The 22,591-nt window shown below is 57.8% G+C and overlaps 2 protein-coding genes across 2 annotated transcripts; both read left to right on the plus strand.

Annotated features, from left to right (window-relative positions):
* Positions 1 to 6,922: 6,922 nt before the first annotated feature.
* Positions 6,923 to 8,231, plus strand: LOC138686230 (uncharacterized). Its single transcript, XM_069788328.1, has 3 exons — positions 6,923 to 7,369; positions 7,491 to 7,643; positions 7,905 to 8,231. Exons 1-3 carry the CDS (start codon positions 6,923 to 6,925, stop codon positions 8,229 to 8,231), a joined length of 927 nt encoding a protein of 308 aa, XP_069644429.1.
* Positions 8,232 to 15,776: 7,545 nt separating this feature from the next.
* Positions 15,777 to 18,842, plus strand: LOC138685802 (feather keratin 1-like). The gene is made up of 2 exons (XM_069786160.1): positions 15,777 to 18,023; positions 18,438 to 18,842. Exon 2 carries the CDS (start codon positions 18,459 to 18,461, stop codon positions 18,762 to 18,764), a length of 306 nt encoding a protein of 101 aa, XP_069642261.1. The 5' UTR covers positions 15,777 to 18,023; positions 18,438 to 18,458; the 3' UTR covers positions 18,765 to 18,842.
* The last annotated feature ends 3,749 nt before the right edge of the window (positions 18,843 to 22,591 follow it).

The following is a 22,591-nucleotide window of genomic DNA, read 5'->3' on the forward strand; positions in this document are numbered from 1 at the left end:
TGGAGTCCTTCTCTTCCCAATTCTTGCCCCATCCCACTCGGACAGCAGACGGAGAAAACAGCTGGTGAGTGCTTAGGGCTGGTTGAGGTCAACGGACCACACAGGCCCACAGGCAGCGCATGTCCTGCTTGCCCTGCTCCTTCGCTGTCTGTGCCCAGGGCTTCCTGGGAAAGTTTCTGGAGACAGGGAGGCAGGGAGAGACTCAGGGCAGGAAGAGAGGCAGCGGGTGTGGGCTGAGCGTCTCAAAGGGCTGTCTGGGAGCTCTCCAAAGCGGTGCGGTGACCAGCAGCAAAGGCTGCAGAAAGACTTGCAGCTGAGAAAGGGGAGCTGCTGAACTGCTGCAGGACACCGCTGGGCAAGATGATACATGTCCACCCAGAGCCCTGATCAGCAGCTAAACTTGGTAGCAAGCGGCCCTGTCTCTCCACACGTGCTTCTACCCCTGGCAAGCAGCAGCCCAAAAGCGGGGCCAGGGAAAGGTGCTCTTGCAGTAACACCATCAAAACGGGTGCGACTCCCAGCACTGTTCCTGGACACCAAGGACTGTCACCAACAACCTGGGCTATATGAGCAGGAGCACAGCCAGGAGATCGATGGGAGCGACAAGCCCACTCTGCTCGGCGCTCACCTGACGGCGTGTAGAAAGCTGTGTTGAGTTTTGGGCTGCAATGCAAGGAAGACCTTGAGCAAGTGGAGCGAGTTCAGCGGAGGGTGGCCAGGATGGTGAGAGGGCTTGAGCACTTGGCTGGGGAGGAGAGGCTGAGGGTGCAGGACTTGCTGAGCGTGGAGAAGAGAATGCTTTGGTGGGAGCCCTAAAATCATCTTTGGAGTAGCTATGGTCATTAGACTGCATCGGGTCATCCTATCCAGCCCCAGATAGGCAGGGAAGTTCAAAAGGCAGAGGGTCAACCTGAGCATGACTAAGCGTCTTCAGTGCAAGCCTCTGTTGAAAATCACGGCACAAGCATCCCCAACAACCCCCTCGCAGAACCACCCCCGAGCAACATCTCTCTCCCTGGGCATCTTGAGACAGCATCTGGAGAGGAAAGGATGAGACGAAGGCATGGGCTGGGATGCAGCAGAACTTTAATGAGTCAAAAGAGGGAGACGGGGTCGGTCTGAGTCAAAGACCCCAGAGCACCAGGGGCAGAAAAGAATCTGCACCCCATGGCTGTGGTGGAGATCCTTCCAGGTGTCCATCTGCCTGCCCCACAGAGGCTGCAGGGTCAGCAGGTCTTCTCTAGGCTGGCTTTGTGGGGCTCACAGCCCAGGGGAGCACAAGAGAACAAGGAGACGGGAGGGAAAGGAGAGAGCGGAAGAGGGGAAAGGCAGGCAAGGGCTGTGCTTTCTCAGAGCTGAGGCTGGCCCCGTCCTGTTGCAAGGGGTGCTGGGGTTGCTCAGCCTGTCTGAAAGCAACAAGCCGATGCTCCGTCCCCAGTGCGGTTCCGTCTCCTGGGTCCCTGGTGGCCTTGCCCAGCACCATCACCATCAGATTTAGCAGGGAAGGCACCTCCTGCCGCAGTAGCGGCTGCCAAAGCCGGAGAGGCCAAAGCCCCCAGAGGAGATGGGCACTCCCTCAGAGCTGAGGATGCTGCCAACGGCAGCGGAGGTGGAGGATCCCACGGCGGTGTTCTGTGGGAAGGAGCTGAGGATGGGGCCGGGCAGGGTCACCACCACGGGGGAGGGCTGGATGACGACGGTGGAGTCCTGGCACTGCCTGACACAGGGCTCATTGCAGCTGTTGGCCAGCGGGGTCGGGCCGCAGGGCTGGCAGGGCAGGCACTGGTTGTAGCAGGACATGTCGTGGGTCCGGAGGTGCACCTGGGTGAAAGGGCAGGGGGAAGCAGAGCAGGGGAGATGGGTGAGGAGCAGCCTGTCACCGCACCACAAGGGAGCCAAATCACACACTGGAGGCGAGAGCCAGAGGCGCTGTAGAGACGTCCACGGGTTTCTCCTTCCCCTCATCCCAAAAGAGCCCTGCCAGGAGCGACTAAGCCCAGGGAGGTCCCCGCCTAGCCCATGGCTCAATAGACACCCCAGCCAAGACCCCAACCACTCTCCATACTGTAACTTCTGCCCCCTTCCCTCTCCCATGGCAAGCAGCTCTGAGACCCAGCACGGGACAAAGAGGCAGGTATGTGCTGAGAAATGACAGAGGAGGAGGACGACGAGGAGGAGAAAGGGCTCCAGACTCACCTTGTTCCCAAGGAGATGGAGGCGACAGGAACGGATGAGAGAGAGAGGAGAAGGGCCCACTTTTATACTGCTCCTGCACCGCCCCAGGCCCACAGTCACTGCGCGCGGGCAGTAATTTTCCAACAGATTCACCGCCAAAGCAAAATATCCTACCTAATGGCACAGGTTGTGTTTTGCTTTCCGTCAACGCTGCCATTTCGCTTCCTCATTTCTGACACGCCCATGAGGCCACAGAGGCTCCTGTCAAATACCAGGATGAGAGGCCCAAGGATCTCCTGGGCAGGAACACATCAGTACAGGCAGAAGATGTGCCCCCGAGTGCTGGAGGGGTCCATGCCGACAGGGGACACCGGTCTGGGGAAATCTGGTGAGCTTGTTTACAACCCTCCTTGCATGTGCGCATATCCTCCCGCCAGTGCAGTCCTCCTCTGGGTGCCCAAAGGCTCCTGTGCCTGAGGACATGCCGCATCCTTCTCCCACCCTGACTGCCTCCACGCTCGCTCCAGAGGTCACTGGTCATTGACCCGATTGGCAGGTGGGCTACCCTACTGTTTTCAAGTGCCTTCACCCAAGCAAAGCTTCTCCTTCTGGGGAGACACTTGACAGTTTGTTCGGCAAAGTCGTCCCCTCTCGTGGCAGCCTCCGGGAGTCCCCCACCAGCGCCGTCAGCAGTCTTGCGGAAGGAAAACTTTGCCCTCCCGCACCACCCGATTCCTCAACAAGCCCTGTGGAGTCGGGTCCGTCCTCACTAACAAAGGGGTGTGTTGGGGCTCAGGACAGCGCCTCGTTCCTCCCACTCTCCACCATGCACTTTGGTCGCACACTTTGGACACTGACCTGCAGGAGACACAAAGGCCTGGCCACTTTTCCAAAACATGCTGACCATCCTGCGACCACCCCTGAGCTGTGGGAGCGCTGGCAAGAAGGTCACGCTGAGGGCAATGGCCCTTGGGTCTCCCTGGAGCTGTGTACTTGGGTACAAGCGCAGTGCTCGGACATGGTTTTCCCGGGGCAGGGATGGAACCGCTCTGGCTGCAGGGGAATTCAGCCCTGCATGGGACACGGCCCGCCGACAGCACGCGCTCCCGGCTTGGCCTCACGCCAAGAGGCTGACACACGGCCAACCCAAAATTAGAGCGTGACTCGCCATGGGTAGGGAGAGTCTATCCCAGGAAGCTTGGCTACTGAAGGCATTCCCTTGCCCTCCTGGGGCGCGTCCCAGCTCCTCCGTGGCTGCAGGGCAGGGAAGTGCATCACCTCCTTGATGTAGTCTGAGAGCTGGTTTTGCACCCAGGGCCCTTCTGAGCACATCCCCTCCCTGAGCATCCCCAGGCGCATAGCACTGCGGGGTCCTGCCAGCCCTCGCTCGCTGGGGAACTGGGGGAAGTTTCCCTACACCTCCAGTGGTGCTGGGTTGTGCTGCAAGCTGAGGAGGCCTGTGGGGCATGGGAAAGAAGGCATGCTGAAGCACCAATGCCATGAGGGGACATATTGCCTGGGACCCAGGGATGAGTCCCAGCCGCTGGGGACATGTTTTCGGCAACCCTTTCTTTCCCTCCACGGAGCATTCCGGAGAGCTCCTCACCACAGCCCAGTCTCTTTGGCCAGGAAGATGAGGCCTGTCCGTCCACCCTCCATGCCTCTCCCCAAGGCTGACCCTGCCCCCGCCGGCACATCTGCCCAGAGGAGGTTCAAGGGCTCTAAGATCGTAGCATAGTTCAGTCCCCTGTCCGTACTTAAGCAAGAGGTTCTTCCCTTCCCGGTGCAGGACTTGCCATCTGACCTTCCTGAGTGCCATGAGGCTCCTGTGGCCCCGTCCTCCAGCTGGTCTGCGTCTCCCCTTACAGCACTGCTGCCCTGGAGCACGTCACCTGGCTTGTATGGGTTGACTTTTGTCAGGCAGTCCTTGATTTGAAGCCCAGCCACTGCTGGGAGGGCCCCGCCTCCTTCCTTCAACTCTTTCAGAGGGCACATCGGCCCGGGAGAACTTGTACGTAAAGAGTGACAGAGAGAAGGCATGGGCTCCCCCCAGACTGCTCTCTGTCCACTCTTCAGGAAATCAGCCACCCCAGTCAGCAGTGGGCCCGCTTCTTCCTCCGTCACCCTTCGGCTACTCTTGCAGGGGTCGATCTTGCTCTTGATGCTTGCTGCCTGTTGCTCTTCATGCCCCTTGCAAGACTCAAGGCACGCTGAGCTTTGACTTTCCTAACAGCATCCCAACATGCCTAGGAATTATTTCCAAATTCCTCCTTTGCAGCTCGTCCCTCCTTACAACTCCAGGATGCTGCCTTTTGACGTTGGTGCTCCGCCTTGCGTACCCCACTTAGCCAGAGCTGGTCTGCCGAGACATCTGTTTGTTTTCCTGTGCACTGGGCTGGACCATACTTGCGCTTGGACCATGAGGTGCCTAAGGCACTGCCAGCTCTTCTGAGCTCTTTTGTGCTTCACAGCTGCCTCCGCGGCATCCGACCTACCAGCTGCCTGACTAGGCCAAAGTCAGCGTGCCTGAAGTCCAGGGGCCGTACTCTGCTACTCGCTTTCCTCCCTGCCGTCAGGTCGTGAACTCCACTGTTTCTCCGGTGTGACACCCACGCCTGCCCTTGATTCCAATGTTCCCAACCAGTTCTTCCCTCTTTGGGGCAGCTGGGCAGCACCCGTCTTCTGCCCATGACAGAATCGCAGGATCCCTGAGGTTGGAAGGGACCTCTGGAGATCGTCTAGTCCAACCGCCCCTGCTCAAAGCACGGTCAGCCTTTGGAGGATGCTCAGGGCCAAGTCCTGTCAAGCTCTGCATACCTACAAGGATGGAGAAGCCACAACGTGTCCGTGGCAACCCCATCCAGTACGTGACCACCCTCACACTAACAAAGTCTTTTCTTATGTTTTTGTGGGATTTCCCACAGTTCAATATGTGCCTATCACCTCTTGCCCCTTCACCGCATAGGACTCAGGACAGTCTGACTCTATGTTCTTGACCCTTTCCCCTCAGCTCTTTCACGCATTGCTAAGAGGCGTGCCGCGGGGCCTTGGCTCCTCCAGGGTGAACAACCCCACCTCTCACAGCCCCTCCTGCCTCAGGGGCTCCAGTCGCTTTGTGGGCTCCGTGACCCTTTGCTGGACTTGCGCCAGTATGGCCGTGTGTTTTGGGCTTGTGTGGAGGGTGTTGGTAGCGGGGGAGGGGCTGCAGGGTTGGCTCCCGTGAGAAGCTCCTAGAAGATTCCCCGGCTCCAAGGTGGACCCGCCTCTGACCAAGGCCGACCCAATCAGTGATGGTGGTAGCGCCTCTGGGATAACATATTTAAGAAGGGGAACCTACAGTGGGGGAGGAGATTGGAATGTGAGAGAAACCCCTGTGCAGATACCCAGGTCAGTGAAGAAGGAGGGGGAGGAGGTGACGGCCCTGCGGCCCGTGGTGAGACGGCAGGCTGTCCCCCTGCAGCCCGTGGAGGTGAGCGGGGAAGCAGATGCCCACTTGCAGCCCATGGAGGACCCCACGCTGGAGCAGTCGGATGCCCCCGCAGATGGCCGTGACTCCATGGGAAAGCCCGCGCTGCAGCAGTCTGTGACTGAAGATCGGTCCGCGGAAAGGACCCATGCCCGAGAAGTTCGTGAAGGACTGCAGCCCGTGGAAGGACTCACGCTGGAGAAGTTTGTGAAGCACTCTCTCCCCCGGGAGGGACCCCACGCTGGAGCAGGGGAAGAGTGTGAGGAGTCCTCCCCCTGCGGGGGAAGGACCGGCGGAGACAAATGTGTGGCGAACTGACCGCAACGCCCATTCCCCGTCCCCCTGCGCCGCTGGGGGAGGACGTAGAGAAAACCGGGAGTGGAGTTGAGCCGGGAAGGAGGGAGGGGTGGGGGGAAGATGTTCTAAGGTTTGGGTTTACTTCTCAGTATCCTTGTTTTGGTTTGATTTGTAGTAAATTAAACTGATTTTGTTTCTTCCCCAAGTTGAGCCCGTCTTTTGCCCGTGACCGTAAGCGGCGAGTGATCCCTCCCTCTCCTTGTCTCGGCCCACGAGCTTTTCTTTATATTTTCTCCTCATCCCACCGGGGCCGCGGCAGGGGAGGAGTGAGCGAGCGGCTTCGTGGTGCTTTGATACCGACTGAGCTTGAACCACGACACCGTGCATCTCTCTTTACTGGGGAGGCACAAACTCAACGCTCTTAGCGGCAGTTGTGGTCTCAGCACTGTTGAGCAGAGAAGAGGGATCACCTTCCGTGACCTGATGGCAAACCCCTTCCTAATGCAGCCCAGGATGCTTTCAAATGCCATTGCTGCAAGGGTGCAGGCCTGCCTCATGGTGTCCACCGGGACCCACATCCTCCGCTGCAAAGCTGTTTGGCGGCCCATCGGCCCCAGCCTGTAGTAGTGCAGGAGGTTCTTCCTCCCCCACTGCGGGACTTTGCATAAAGGGGCTTAAACGTTATTGGCCCCAGGCTGGGCCCCTGCAGTGCACCAGGAGTGAGTGTCTGCCAGCTGGACTTGGTGCTGCTCATCACAACCCTTGCAGTCCAGCAGCCATGCCAGATTTCAATCCCCTGCGCTGCCCTCTTCCCCAGCCCGTATTTCGTTAGTTGGTCTCTCGGATTGTGTCCTGGTTTCGGCTGGAATAAAGTTAATTTTCCTCCTGGCAGCTGGTAGAGTGCTGTGGTTTGGATTTAGGATGACAATAATGGTGATAACGCACTGATGTCTCAGTCGTTGCTAAGCTGTGCTTATACTAAGTATGCTGCTGACCTACCTGGAAGAAGACTTTCTTGTTGCCCTCCCCGTGCTTTGCCTGATTCAACGCCAGGCGGGCTTTGATTTTGCTAACACCAGCCCCACATATGCAGACAGCCTGGCAAATGTCCTCCCCAGAGCAAAGTGCATCGAGAGGAAGACAGCCGAAACCTTTGGCACGGCCTGGCTGCCTGGAGATGCCACAGCTAGTGACCACTGGAGCGAGCTGAGAGGGAGGGAGGAGAGAGAAGCCCGTGGCACGTCCTTAAAAAGAGCAGCCTTTGGGTGCTCTGCTGATGTGTGCAGCGGCAGGCAGAGCCGGGCCTCTTCCTGCAAAGGGAGTTGCAAACAATCGCACTTCACTGCCCCAAGCCAACATCCCCTGCCTGCACAGGACCCCTCCAGCACGTGGGAGGCATCTTCTGCCCAAATTGACGCAGCCCTGCCCGGGGTATCCTTGGGAGTCTCATGCTGGCACATGAAAGGAGCCTGCATGGCAGACCAAGCAAGTCAGAAATGAGGAAATGAAATGGCAGCGTTGACGGAAACAAAAACACCACCTGTGCCATTAGGTAGGATATTTTGCTTTGGAGGTGAGTCTGTTGGAAAATTACTGCCCGTGTGCAGTGACTGTGGGCCTGGGGCGGTGCAGGAGCAGTATAAAAGTGGGCCCTTCTCCTCACTCTCTCATCCACTCCTCTCGCCTCCATCTCCTTGGGAACAAGGTGAGTACGAAGGCCTAACTCCTACTCCGCATCCTCCTCCAGCATTTCTCAGCACACACCCTATCTTATGCTGGGTCGTGGGGCTACTTAATCACGGGAGAGGGAAGGGGGCTGAAAGTGTGGCATGGAGACAGGCTGGGGCTTGGCTGAGGTGAGCTATGGGCTCTTGCCTCCAGCTCGTGCCTTGTCTCCCTCATGGTGGGGTGACAGGCTGCTCCTCACCCAAACCTTGTGGTCTGTTCCCCCTGCCCTCTCTCCCAGGTGCACCTCCGGACCCACGACATGTCCTGCTACAACCAGTGCCTGCCCTGCCAGCCCTGCGGCCCGACCCCGCTGGCCAACAGCTGCAATGAGCCCTGTGTCAGGCAGTGCCAGGACTCCACCGTCGTCATCCAGCCCTCCCCCGTGGTGGTGACCCTGCCCGGCCCCATCCTCAGCTCCTTCCCACAGAACACCGCCGTGGGATCCTCCACCTCCGCTGCCGTTGGCAGCATCCTCAGCTCTGAGGGAGTGCCCATCTCCTCCGGGGGCTTTGGCCTCTCTGGCTTTGGCAGCCGCTACTGCGGCACGAGGTGCCTTCCCTGCTAAAGCTGCTCCCTGCACTGAGGCCTCCCCTTGGATCGACCTCGTTTCCCTCTTTTGACTCATTAAAGTTCTTCTGCATCACAGCCCCTGCCTCTGTGTCATCCTTTCCCCTGCAGATGCTCTCCCAAGATGGCCAGGCGGAGAGCTGTTGCTCAGGAGTGGTTCCGGGAGGGGGTCGTTCGGGGCGGTTTTGCACTGATTGTCAACAGAGGCTTGCATCGAGTATGCCTCTTTGGACCGGGATAGAATTACCCAACATAGTTCAGTGACTACCGTCGACTTTGTTGTGCACACCTTTTGTTTTTCCTCGTAAACTCAACGCTGTGATGCAAGTAGTCAGGAGGGAACGTGGTTTTGACAAGACGTACGCACTAGCTTCCCAGGAGAGCCCAGGAGAACCCATCCTAACCTTCGCATTCTCAAAGGGAGGGACACAGTGCAGTGCGCTGCCTTATCGTCGAACCATCTTACCATAGAATCAGAGAATGGTTGTGGTTGGAAGAGACCTTGAAAGATCATCCAGTCGAACCCCGCTGCCATGGGCAGGGACACCTGTCACTAGATCACGTTACTCAAAGTTCCGTTGAACCCGTCTTTGAACACTTCCAACAATGGGGCATCCCATCATTCTCTGGGCAACCTTTTCCAGTGCCTCACCACCTTCATCATCATAAAATTCTTCCTTTTGTCCAATCTACATCTACCCTATTTCAGTTTAAAACTGTTGCTCCTTGTCCTATCGCTGCAGGCCTTGAGAAAAAGTCCCTCTCCGACTTTCTTGCGAGTCCCCTTTATATCTGGAGAGCCTGCAATAAGGTCTCCCCATAGCCTTCTCTGCTGCGGGCTGAGCAGCTCCAACTCCCTCAGCCTTTCTTCATAAGAGGGGTCATATAGCCCCCTTACCGTTTTTGCAGTCCATCTCTGGAGCTGCTCTCAGAGGTCCCTGTCTTTTTTGTACTGGGGACCCCAGGCTGGGTGCATTGCTCCAGGTGGGGTCTAACGAGAGCAGACTAGAAGCAGAGATTCTCCACCCTCAGCCTGCTTGGCCACACTTCTTTTTGTGCAGCCCAGGCCACGAGTGGCTTTCTGGGCTGCAAGCACCCATTGCTGGCTCATGTCCAATTCTTCAGCCTCCAGTACCCCAGAGTCCTTCTCTGCAGGGCTGCTCTCAACCATTCATCCTTCAGTCTGTATTGATAGAGTTGATACAAGGGATTGCCCCAACGCAGGCGCAGGCCCTTGCACTTGGCCTTGTTGAAGTTCCTCAGTTTCACATGGGACCATTCCTCACGCATGTCAGGATCCCTCCGGATTGCATGCCTCCCCTCAAGCGTAACAGTTGCACCCCTCAGCTTGGTGTCACGCACAAACTTGCTGAGGGTGCACTCAGTCCCGCTATCTATGTCATTGATGAAGGTATGAAATAGTATGGGTCCCAGTACAGACCCCTGAAGGACACCACTCGTCGCTGGTTTCCACCTGGAGATTGAGCTGTTGACTATAACTCCTTGGATGCAGCCAAAGTGCCCTTGGGGCACTGCCAGTTGCAGGTGAGGAAGGCATCCACGACTCCACCAGAGCCCCTGGCCATCAGGCCCGGCTTTGCTGAGCCTCTGCCCAGACGTGTCCTCTTGGCCTCAGTGCACGTGCTGCGGAAGGGGCACATGGACACTGCTTGACCTCAGCTGAGGAGCCTGAGCTGTGGAAGGCGCTGGGAGGGCAGCAGCCCCACAGGCTCCTGGGAAGCGGACAAGAGGGGAGAAGAAGAGAGGCGAGACGAGGGGCGGCAATTCCTCTTGGCCTGGCTGCCACTGTTCCAGGGGAGGAGGCTCGAGTACAAAAATGGCCCCAGAGGACAATAGGAGAGGGAATGGGGGAACCAGGCCGTACTGGCGCTGGCTGGGATGGAGGTAATTTTCTTCATAGCAGCCTCTGTGGTGCTGTGTTTTAAATGTAAGGGTAAACCAGTGCAGAAAACACTGCAGTGCTTGCACAGCTTCAAGGCCATCCCTCTTCCCCAGTCTGCACCCCTGCAGTGAAGGCTAGTGGTGGGCAAGCAGCCGAGAGGGGACACAGCCAGGACAGCTGACCTGAATTGACCAAAGGGCTACTCCATGCCATATAACATCATGCTCAGCAATGAGACTGTGGGCAGTCTTTCCAAAGTAGCTGTCCTTCGCAGACTGGCTGGGCATCAGTCTGCTGGTGCTAGGTGGTGGGTGATTGCCTTTGCATCACTTGGGTTTTTTTCTCCTTTTTTCCCTTCCCCACTTAAACTGTCCTGATCTTGACCCCAAGGGTTTTTTGGAGTCCTTCTCTTCCCAATTCTTGCCCCATCCCACTCGGACAGCAGACGGAGAAAACAGCTGGTGAGTGCTTAGGGCTGGTTGAGGTCAACGGACCACACAGGCCCACAGGCAGCGCATGTCCTGCTTGCCCTGCTCCTTCGCTGTCTGTGCCCAGGGCTTCCTGGGAAAGTTTCTGGAGACAGGGAGGCAGGGAGAGACTCAGGGCAGGAAGAGAGGCAGCGGGTGTGGGCTGAGCGTCTCAAAGGGCTGTCTGGGAGCTCTCCAAAGCGGTGCGGTGACCAGCAGCAAAGGCTGCAGAAAGACTTGCAGCTGAGAAAGGGGAGCTGCTGAACTGCTGCAGGACACCGCTGGGCAAGATGATACATGTCCACCCAGAGCCCTGATCAGCAGCTAAACTTGGTAGCAAGCGGCCCTGTCTCTCCACACGTGCTTCTACCCCTGGCAAGCAGCAGCCCAAAAGCGGGGCCAGGGAAAGGTGCTCTTGCAGTAACACCATCAAAACGGGTGCGACTCCCAGCACTGTTCCTGGACACCAAGGACTGTCACCAACAACCTGGGCTATATGAGCAGGAGCACAGCCAGGAGATCGATGGGAGCGACAAGCCCACTCTGCTCGGCGCTCACCTGACGGCGTGTAGAAAGCTGTGTTGAGTTTTGGGCTGCAATGCAAGGAAGACCTTGAGCAAGTGGAGCGAGTTCAGCGGAGGGTGGCCAGGATGGTGAGAGGGCTTGAGCACTTGGCTGGGGAGGAGAGGCTGAGGGTGCAGGACTTGCTGAGCGTGGAGAAGAGAATGCTTTGGTGGGAGCCCTAAAATCATCTTTGGAGTAGCTATGGTCATTAGACTGCATCGGGTCATCCTATCCAGCCCCAGATAGGCAGGGAAGTTCAAAAGGCAGAGGGTCAACCTGAGCATGACTAAGCGTCTTCAGTGCAAGCCTCTGTTGAAAATCACGGCACAAGCATCCCCAACAACCCCCTCGCAGAACCACCCCCGAGCAACATCTCTCTCCCTGGGCATCTTGAGACAGCATCTGGAGAGGAAAGGATGAGACGAAGGCATGGGCTGGGATGCAGCAGAACTTTAATGAGTCAAAAGAGGGAGACGGGGTCGGTCTGAGTCAAAGACCCCAGAGCACCAGGGGCAGAAAAGAATCTGCACCCCATGGCTGTGGTGGAGATCCTTCCAGGTGTCCATCTGCCTGCCCCACAGAGGCTGCAGGGTCAGCAGGTCTTCTCTAGGCTGGCTTTGTGGGGCTCACAGCCCAGGGGAGCACAAGAGAACAAGGAGACGGGAGGGAAAGGAGAGAGCGGAAGAGGGGAAAGGCAGGCAAGGGCTGTGCTTTCTCAGAGCTGAGGCTGGCCCCGTCCTGTTGCAAGGGGTGCTGGGGTTGCTCAGCCTGTCTGAAAGCAACAAGCCGATGCTCCGTCCCCAGTGCGGTTCCGTCTCCTGGGTCCCTGGTGGCCTTGCCCAGCACCATCACCATCAGATTTAGCAGGGAAGGCACCTCCTGCCGCAGTAGCGGCTGCCAAAGCCGGAGAGGCCAAAGCCCCCAGAGGAGATGGGCACTCCCTCAGAGCTGAGGATGCTGCCAACGGCAGCGGAGGTGGAGGATCCCACGGCGGTGTTCTGTGGGAAGGAGCTGAGGATGGGGCCGGGCAGGGTCACCACCACGGGGGAGGGCTGGATGACGACGGTGGAGTCCTGGCACTGCCTGACACAGGGCTCATTGCAGCTGTTGGCCAGCGGGGTCGGGCCGCAGGGCTGGCAGGGCAGGCACTGGTTGTAGCAGGACATGTCGTGGGTCCGGAGGTGCACCTGGGTGAAAGGGCAGGGGGAAGCAGAGCAGGGGAGATGGGTGAGGAGCAGCCTGTCACCGCACCACAAGGGAGCCAAATCACACACTGGAGGCGAGAGCCAGAGGCGCTGTAGAGACGTCCACGGGTTTCTCCTTCCCCTCATCCCAAAAGAGCCCTGCCAGGAGCGACTAAGCCCAGGGAGGTCCCCGCCTAGCCCATGGCTCAATAGACACCCCAGCCAAGACCCCAACCACTCTCCATACTGTAACTTCTGCCCCCTTCCCTCTCCCATGGCAAGCAGCTCTGAGACCCAGCACGGGACAAAGAGGCAGGTATGTGCTGAGAAATGACAGAGGAGGAGGACGACGAGGAGGAGAAAGGGCTCCAGACTCACCTTGTTCCCAAGGAGATGGAGGCGACAGGAACGGATGAGAGAGAGAGGAGAAGGGCCCACTTTTATACTGCTCCTGCACCGCCCCAGGCCCACAGTCACTGCGCGCGGGCAGTAATTTTCCAACAGATTCACCGCCAAAGCAAAATATCCTACCTAATGGCACAGGTTGTGTTTTGCTTTCCGTCAACGCTGCCATTTCGCTTCCTCATTTCTGACACGCCCATGAGGCCACAGAGGCTCCTGTCAAATACCAGGATGAGAGGCCCAAGGATCTCCTGGGCAGGAACACATCAGTACAGGCAGAAGATGTGCCCCCGAGTGCTGGAGGGGTCCATGCCGACAGGGGACACCGGTCTGGGGAAATCTGGTGAGCTTGTTTACAACCCTCCTTGCATGTGCGCATATCCTCCCGCCAGTGCAGTCCTCCTCTGGGTGCCCAAAGGCTCCTGTGCCTGAGGACATGCCGCATCCTTCTCCCACCCTGACTGCCTCCACGCTCGCTCCAGAGGTCACTGGTCATTGACCCGATTGGCAGGTGGGCTACCCTACTGTTTTCAAGTGCCTTCACCCAAGCAAAGCTTCTCCTTCTGGGGAGACACTTGACAGTTTGTTCGGCAAAGTCGTCCCCTCTTGTGGCAGCCTCCGGGAGTCCCCCACCAGCGCCGTCAGCAGTCTTGCGGAAGGAAAACTTTGCCCTCCCGCACCACCCGATTCCTCAACAAGCCCTGTGGAGTCGGGTCCGTCCTCACTAACAAAGGGGTGTGTTGGGGTTCAGGACAGCGCCTCGTTCCTCCCACTCTCCACCATGCACTTTGGTCGCACACTTTGGACACTGACCTGCAGGAGACACAAAGGCCTGGCCACTTTTCCAAAACATGCTGACCATCCTGCGACCACCCCTGAGCTGTGGGAGCGCTGGCAAGAAGGTCACGCTGAGGGCAATGGCCCTTGGGTCTCCCTGGAGCTGTGTACTTGGGTACAAGCGCAGTGCTCGGACATGGTTTTCCCAGGGCAGGGATGGAACCGCCCTGGCTGCAGGGGAATTCAGCCCTGCATGGGACACGGCCCGCCGACAGCACGCGCTCCCGGCTTGGCCTCACGCCAAGAGGCTGACACACGGCCAACCCAAAATTAGAGCGTGACTCGCCATGGGTAGGGAGAGTCTATCCCAGGAAGCTTGGCTACTGAAGGCATTCCCTTGCCCTCCTGGGGCGCGTCCCAGCTCCTCCGTGGCTGCAGGGCAGGGAAGTGCATCACCTCCTTGATGTAGTCTGAGAGCTGGTTTTGCACCCAGGGCCCTTCTGAGCACATCCCCTCCCTGAGCATCCCCAGGCGCATAGCACTGCGGGGTCCTGCCAGCCCTCGCTCGCTGGGGAACTGGGGGAAGTTTCCCTACACCTCCAGTGGTGCTGGGTTGTGCTGCAAGCTGAGGAGGCCTGTGGGGCATGGGAAAGAAGGCATGCTGAAGCACCAATGCCATGAGGGGACATATTGCCTGGGACCCAGGGATGAGTCCCAGCCGCTGGGGACATGTTTTCGGCAACCCTTTCTTTCCCTCCACGGAGCATTCCGGAGAGCTCCTCACCACAGCCCAGTCTCTTTGGCCAGGAAGATGAGGCCTGTCCGTCCACCCTCCATGCCTCTCCCCAAGGCTGACCCTGCCCCCGCCGGCACATCTGCCCAGAGGAGGTTCAAGGGCTCTAAGATCGTAGCATAGTTCAGTCCCCTGTCCGTACTTAAGCAAGAGGTTCTTCCCTTCCCGGTGCAGGACTTGCCATCTGACCTTCCTGAGTGCCATGAGGCTCCTGTGGCCCCGTCCTCCAGCTGGTCTGCGTCTCCCCTTACAGCACTGCTGCCCTGGAGCACGTCACCTGGCTTGTATGGGTTGACTTTTGTCAGGCAGTCCTTGATTTGAAGCCCAGCCACTGCTGGGAGGGCCCCGCCTCCTTCCTTCAACTCTTTCAGAGGGCACATCGGCCCGGGAGAACTTGTACGTAAAGAGTGACAGAGAGAAGGCATGGGCTCCCCCCAGACTGCTCTCTGTCCACTCTTCAGGAAATCAGCCACCCCAGTCAGCAGTGGGCCCGCTTCTTCCTCCGTCACCCTTCGGCTACTCTTGCAGGGGTCGATCTTGCTCTTGATGCTTGCTGCCTGTTGCTCTTCATGCCCCTTGCAAGACTCAAGGCACACTGAGCTTTGACTTTCCTAACAGCATCCCAACATGCCTAGGAATTATTTCCAAATTCCTCCTTTGCAGCTCGTCCCTCCTTACAACTCCAGGATGCTGCCTTTTGACGTTGGTGCTCCGCCTTGCGTACCCCACTTAGCCAGAGCTGGTCTGCCGAGACATCTGTTTGTTTTCCTGTGCACTGGGCTGGACCATACTTGCGCTTGGACCATGAGGTGCCTAAGGCACTGCCAGCTCTTCTGAGCTCTTTTGTGCTTCACAGCTGCCTCCGCGGCATCCGACCTACCAGCTGCCTGACTAGGCCAAAGTCAGCGTGCCTGAAGTCCAGGGGCCGTACTCTGCTACTCGCTTTCCTCCCTGCCGTCAGGTCGTGAACTCCACTGTTTCTCCGGTGTGACACCCACGCCTGCCCTTGATTCCAATGTTCCCAACCAGTTCTTCCCTCTTTGGGGCAGCTGGGCAGCACCCGTCTTCTGCCCATGACAGAATCGCAGGATCCCTGAGGTTGGAAGGGACCTCTGGAGATCGTCTAGTCCAACCGCCCCTGCTCAAAGCACGGTCAGCCTTTGGAGGATGCTCAGGGCCAAGTCCTGTCAAGCTCTGCATACCTACAAGGATGGAGAAGCCACAACGTGTCCGTGGCAACCCCATCCAGTACGTGACCACCCTCACACTAACAAAGTCTTTTCTTATGTTTTTGTGGGATTTCCCACAGTTCAATATGTGCCTATCACCTCTTGCCCCTTCACCGCATAGGACTCAGGACAGTCTGACTCTATGTTCTTGACCCTTTCCCCTCAGCTCTTTCACGCATTGCTAAGAGGCGTGCCGCGGGGCCTTGGCTCCTCCAGGGTGAACAACCCCACCTCTCACAGCCCCTCCTGCCTCAGGGGCTCCAGTCGCTTTGTGGGCTCCGTGACCCTTTGCTGGACTTGCGCCAGTATGGCCGTGTGTTTTGGGCTTGTGTGGAGGGTGTTGGTAGCGGGGGAGGGGCTGCAGGGTTGGCTCCCGTGAGAAGCTCCTAGAAGATTCCCCGGCTCCAAGGTGGACCCGCCTCTGACCAAGGCCGACCCAATCAGTGATGGTGGTAGCGCCTCTGGGATAACATATTTAAGAAGGGGAACCTACAGTGGGGGAGGAGATTGGAATGTGAGAGAAACCCCTGTGCAGATACCCAGGTCAGTGAAGAAGGAGGGGGAGGAGGTGACGGCCCTGCGGCCCGTGGTGAGACGGCAGGCTGTCCCCCTGCAGCCCGTGGAGGTGAGCGGGGAAGCAGATGCCCACTTGCAGCCCATGGAGGACCCCACGCTGGAGCAGTCGGATGCCCCCGCAGATGGCCGTGACTCCATGGGAAAGCCCGCGCTGCAGCAGTCTGTGACTGAAGATCGGTCCGCGGAAAGGACCCATGCCCGAGAAGTTCGTGAAGGACTGCAGCCCGTGGAAGGACTCACGCTGGAGAAGTTTGTGAAGCACTCTCTCCCCCGGGAGGGACCCCACGCTGGAGCAGGGGAAGAGTGTGAGGAGTCCTCCCCCTGCGGGGGAAGGACCGGCGGAGACAAATGTGTGGCGAACTGACCGCAACGCCCATTCCCCGTCCCCCTGCGCCGCTGGGGGAGGACGTAGAGAAAACCGGGAGTGGAGTTGAGCCGGGAAGGAGGGAGGGGTGGGGGGAAGATGTTCTAAGGTTTGGGTTTACTTCTCAGTATCCTTGTTTTGGTTTGATTTGTAGTAAATTAAACTGATTTTGTTTCTTCCCCAAGTTGAGCCCGTCTTTTGCCCGTGACCGTAAGCGGCGAGTGATCCCTCCCTCTCCTTGTCTCGGCCCACGAGCTTTTCTTTATATTTTCTCCTCATCCCACCGGGGCCGCGGCAGGGGAGGAGTGAGCGAGCGGCTTCGTGGTGCTTTGATACCGACTGAGCTTGAACCACGACACCGTGCATCTCTCTTTACTGGGGAGGCACAAACTCAACGCTCTTAGCGGCAGTTGTGGTCTCAGCACTGTTGAGCAGAGAAGAGGGATCACCTTCCGTGACCTGATGGCAAACCCCTTCCTAATGCAGCCCAGGATGCTTTCAAATGCCATTGCTGCAAGGGTGCAGGCCTGCCTCATGGTGTCCACCGGGACCCACATCCTCCGCTGCAAAGCTGTTTGGCGGCCCATCGGCCCCAGCCTGTAGTAGTGCAGGAGGTTCTTCCTCCCCCACTGCGGGACTTTGCATAAAGGGGCTTAAACGTTATTGGCCCCAGGCTGGGCCCCTGCAGTGCACCAGGAGTGAGTGTCTGCCAGCTGGACTTGGTGCTGCTCATCACAACCCTTGCAGTCCAGCAGCCATGCCAGATTTCAATCCCCTGCGCTGCCCTCTTCCCCAGCCCGTATTTCGTTAGTTGGTCTCTCGGATTGTGTCCTGGTTTCGGCTGGAATAAAGTTAATTTTCCTCCTGGCAGCTGGTAGAGTGCTGTGGTTTGGATTTAGGATGACAATAATGGTGATAACGCACTGATGTCTCAGTCGTTGCTAAGCTGTGCTTATACTAAGTATGCTGCTGACCTACCTGGAAGAAGACTTTCTTGTTGCCCTCCCCGTGCTTTGCCTGATTCAACGCCAGGCGGGCTTTGATTTTGCTAACACCAGCCCCACATATGCAGACAGCCTGGCAAATGTCCTCCCCAGAGCAAAGTGCATCGAGAGGAAGACAGCCGAAACCTTTGGCACGGCCTGGCTGCCTGGAGATGCCACAGCTAGTGACCACTGGAGCGAGCTGAGAGGGAGGGAGGAGAGAGAAGCCCGTGGCACGTCCTTAAAAAGAGCAGCCTTTGGGTGCTCTGCTGATGTGTGCAGCGGCAGGCAGAGCCGGGCCTCTTCCTGCAAAGGGAGTTGCAAACAATCGCACTTCACTGCCCCAAGCCAACATCCCCTGCCTGCACAGGACCCCTCCAGCACGTGGGAGGCATCTTCTGCCCAAATTGACGCAGCCCTGCCCGGGGTATCCTTGGGAGTCTCATGCTGGCACATGAAAGGAGCCTGCATGGCAGACCAAGCAAGTCAGAAATGAGGAAATGAAATGGCAGCGTTGACGGAAACAAAAACACCACCTGTGCCATTAGGTAGGATATTTTGCTTTGGAGGTGAGTCTGTTGGAAAATTACTGCCCGCGTGCAGTGACTGTGGGCCTGGGGCGGTGCAGGAGCAGTATAAAAGTGGGCCCTTCTCCTCACTCTCTCATCCACTCCTCTCGCCTCCATCTCCTTGGGAACAAGGTGAGTACGAAGGCCTAACTCCTACTCCGCATCCTCCTCCAGCATTTCTCAGCACACACCCTATCTTATGCTGGGTCGTGGGGCTACTTAATCACGGGAGAGGGAAGGGGGCTGAAAGTGTGGCATGGAGACAGGCTGGGGCTTGGCTGAGGTGAGCTATGGGCTCTTGCCTCCAGCTCGTGCCTTGTCTCCCTCATGGTGGGGTGACAGGCTGCTCCTCACCCAAACCTTGTGGTCTGTTCCCCCTGCCCTCTCTCCCAGGTGCACCTCCGGACCCACGACATGTCCTGCTACAACCAGTGCCTGCCCTGCCAGCCCTGCGGCCCGACCCCGCTGGCCAACAGCTGCAATGAGCCCTGTGTCAGGCAGTGCCAGGACTCCACCGTCGTCATCCAGCCCTCCCCCGTGGTGGTGACCCTGCCCGGCCCCATCCTCAGCTCCTTCCCACAGAACACCGCCGTGGGATCCTCCACCTCCGCTGCCGTTGGCAGCATCCTCAGCTCTGAGGGAGTGCCCATCTCCTCCGGGGGCTTTGGCCTCTCCGGCTTTGGCAGCCGCTACTGCGGCACGAGGTGCCTTCCCTGCTAAAGCTGCTCCCTGCACTGAGGCCTCCCCTTGGATCGACCTCGTTTCCCTCTTTTGACTCATTAAAGTTCTTCTGCATCACAGCCCCTGCCTCTGTGTCATCCTTTCCCCTGCAGATGCTCTCCCAAGATGGCCAGGCGGAGAGCTGTTGCTCAGGAGTGGTTCCGGGAGGGGGTCGTTCGGGGCGGTTTTGCACTGATTGTCAACAGAGGCTTGCATCGAGTATGCCTCTTTGGACCGGGATAGAATTACCCAACATAGTTCAGTGACTACCGTCGACTTTGTTGTGCACACCTTTTGTTTTTCCTCGTAAACTCAACGCTGTGATGCAAGTAGTCAGGAGGGAACGTGGTTTTGACAAGACGTACGCACTAGCTTCCCAGGAGAGCCCAGGAGAACCCATCCTAACCTTCGCATTCTCAAAGGGAGGGACACAGTGCAGTGCGCTGCCTTATCGTCGAACCATCTTACCATAGAATCAGAGAATGGTTGTGGTTGGAAGAGACCTTGAAAGATCATCCAGTCGAACCCCGCTGCCATGGGCAGGGACATCTGTCACTAGATCACGTTACTCAAAGTTCCGTTGAACCCGTCTTTGAACACTTCCAACAATGGGGCATCCCATCATTCTCTGGGCAACCTTTTCCAGTGCCTCACCACCTTCGTCATCATAAAATTCTTCCTTTTGTCCAATCTACATCTACCCTATTTCAGTTTAAAACTGTTGCTCCTTGTCCTATCGCTGCAGGCCTTGAGAAAAAGCCCCTCTCCGACTTTCTTGCGAGTCCCCTTTATATCTGGAGAGCCTGCAATAAGGTCTCCCCATAGCCTTCTCTGCTGCGGGCTGAGCAGCTCCAACTCCCTCAGCCTTTCTTCATAAGAGGGGTCATATAGCCCCCTTACCGTTTTTGCAGTCCATCTCTGGAGCTGCTCTCAGAGGTCCCTGTCTTTTTTGTACTGGGGACCCCAGGCTGGGTGCATTGCTCCAGGTGGGGTCTAACGAGAGCAGACTAGAAGCAGAGATTCTCCACCCTCAGCCTGCTTGGCCACACTTCTTTTTGTGCAGCCCAGGCCACGAGTGGCTTTCTGGGCTGCAAGCACCCATTGCTGGCTCATGTCCAATTCTTCAGCCTCCAGTACCCCAGAGTCCTTCTCTGCAGGGCTGCTCTCAACCATTCATCCTTCAGTCTGTATTGATAGAGTTGATACAAGGGATTGCCCCAACGCAGGCGCAGGCCCTTGCACTTGGCCTTGTTGAAGTTCCTCAGTTTCACATGGGACCATTCCTCACGCATGTCAGGATCCCTCCGGATTGCATGCCTCCCCTCAAGCGTAACAGTTGCACCCCTCAGCTTGGTGTCACGCACAAACTTGCTGAGGGTGCACTCAGTCCCGCTATCTATGTCATTGATGAAGGTATGAAATAGTATGGGTCCCAGTACAGACCCCTGAAGGACACCACTCGTCGCTGGTTTCCACCTGGAGATTGAGCTGTTGACTATAACTCCTTGGATGCAGCCAAAGTGCCCTTGGGGCACTGCCAGTTGCAGGTGAGGAAGGCATCCACGACTCCACCAGAGCCCCTGGCCATCAGGCCCGGCTTTGCTGAGCCTCTGCCCAGACGTGTCCTCTTGGCCTCAGTGCACGTGCTGCGGAAGGGGCACATGGACACTGCTTGACCTCAGCTGAGGAGCCTGAGCTGTGGAAGGCGCTGGGAGGGCAGCAGCCCCACAGGCTCCTGGGAAGCGGACAAGAGGGGAGAAGAAGAGAGGCGAGACGAGGGGCGGCAATTCCTCTTGGCCTGGCTGCCACTGTTCCAGGGGAGGAGGCTCGAGTACAAAAATGGCCCCAGAGGACAATAGGAGAGGGAATGGGGGAACCAGGCCGTACTGGCGCTGGCTGGGATGGAGGTAATTTTCTTCATAGCAGCCTCTGTGGTGCTGTGTTTTAAATGTAAGGGTAAACCAGTGCAGAAAACACTGCAGTGCTTGCACAGCTTCAAGGCCATCCCTCTTCCCCAGTCTGCACCCCTGCAGTGAAGGCTAGTGGTGGGCAAGCAGCCGAGAGGGGACACAGCCAGGACAGCTGACCTGAATTGACCAAAGGGCTACTCCATGCCATATAACATCATGCTCAGCAATGAGACTGTGGGCAGTCTTTCCAAAGTAGCTGTCCTTCGCAGACTGGCTGGGCATCAGTCTGCTGGTGCTAGGTGGTGGGTGATTGCCTTTGCATCACTTGGGTTTTTTTCTCCTTTTTTCCCTTCCCCACTTAAACTGTCCTGATCTTGACCCCAAGGGTTTTTTGGAGTCCTTCTCTTCCCAATTCTTGCCCCATCCCACTCGGACAGCAGACGGAGAAAACAGCTGGTGAGTGCTTAGGGCTGGTTGAGGTCAACGGACCACACAGGCCCACAGGCAGCGCATGTCCTGCTTGCCCTGCTCCTTCGCTGTCTGTGCCCAGGGCTTCCTGGGAAAGTTTCTGGAGACAGGGAGGCAGGGAGAGACTCAGGGCAGGAAGAGAGGCAGCGGGTGTGGGCTGAGCGTCTCAAAGGGCTGTCTGGGAGCTCTCCAAAGCGGTGCGGTGACCAGCAGCAAAGGCTGCAGAAAGACTTGCAGCTGAGAAAGGGGAGCTGCTGAACTGCTGCAGGACACCGCTGGGCAAGATGATACATGTCCACCCAGAGCCCTGATCAGCAGCTAAACTTGGTAGCAAGCGGCCCTGTCTCTCCACACGTGCTTCTACCCCTGGCAAGCAGCAGCCCAAAAGCGGGGCCAGGGAAAGGTGCTCTTGCAGTAACACCATCAAAACGGGTGCGACTCCCAGCACTGTTCCTGGACACCAAGGACTGTCACCAACAACCTGGGCTATATGAGCAGGAGCACAGCCAGGAGATCGATGGGAGCGACAAGCCCACTCTGCTCGGCGCTCACCTGACGGCGTGTAGAAAGCTGTGTTGAGTTTTGGGCTGCAATGCAAGGAAGACCTTGAGCAAGTGGAGCGAGTTCAGCAGAGGGTGGCCAGGATGGTGAGAGGGCTTGAGCACTTGGCTGGGGAGGAGAGGCTGAGGGTGCAGGACTTGCTGAGCGTGGAGAAGAGAATGCTTTGGTGGGAGCCCTAAAATCATCTTTGGAGTAGCTATGGTCATTAGACTGCATCGGGTCATCCTATCCAGCCCCAGATAGGCAGGGAAGTTCAAAAGGCAGAGGGTCAACCTGAGCATGACTAAGCGTCTTCAGTGCAAGCCTCTGTTGAAAATCACGGCACAAGCATCCCCAACAACCCCCTCGCAGAACCACCCCCGAGCAACATCTCTCTCCCTGGGCATCTTGAGACAGCATCTGGAGAGGAAAGGATGAGACGAAGGCATGGGCTGGGATGCAGCAGAACTTTAATGAGTCAAAAGAGGGAGACGGGGTCGGTCTGAGTCAAAGACCCCAGAGCACCAGGGGCAGAAAAGAATCTGCACCCCATGGCTGTGGTGGAGATCCTTCCAGGTGTCCATCTGCCTGCCCCACAGAGGCTGCAGGGTCAGCAGGTCTTCTCTAGGCTGGCTTTGTGGGGCTCACAGCCCAGGGGAGCACAAGAGAACAAGGAGACGGGAGGGAAAGGAGAGAGCGGAAGAGGGGAAAGGCAGGCAAGGGCTGTGCTTTCTCAGAGCTGAGGCTGGCCCCGTCCTGTTGCAAGGGGTGCTGGGGTTGCTCAGCCTGTCTGAAAGCAACAAGCCGATGCTCCGTCCCCAGTGCGGTTCCGTCTCCTGGGTCCCTGGTGGCCTTGCCCAGCGCCATCACCATCAGATTTAGCAGGGAAGGCACCTCCTGCCGCAGTAG

Source organism: Haliaeetus albicilla, chromosome 7 (genome assembly GCF_947461875.1).
Source record: "Haliaeetus albicilla chromosome 7, bHalAlb1.1, whole genome shotgun sequence".
In the NCBI taxonomy this organism is placed as follows: domain Eukaryota; kingdom Metazoa; phylum Chordata; class Aves; order Accipitriformes; family Accipitridae; genus Haliaeetus; species Haliaeetus albicilla.

Excerpts from the sequence above, each read along its gene's own strand:
- LOC138686230 (XM_069788328.1), top strand. The coding sequence starts at position 6,923 with ATGCTGCTGACCTACCTGGAAGAAGACTTTCTTGTTGCCCTCCCCGTG. Across the intron at positions 7,370-7,490 it reads TTGACGCAGCCCTGCCCGGG|GTAGGATATTTTGCTTTGGA; the intron begins GTATCCTTGGGA and ends CTGTGCCATTAG. Across the intron at positions 7,644-7,904 it reads TCCATCTCCTTGGGAACAAG|GTGCACCTCCGGACCCACGA; the intron begins GTGAGTACGAAG and ends CCTCTCTCCCAG.
- LOC138685802 (XM_069786160.1), top strand. The coding sequence starts at position 18,459 with ATGTCCTGCTACAACCAGTGCCTGCCCTGCCAGCCCTGCGGCCCGACC.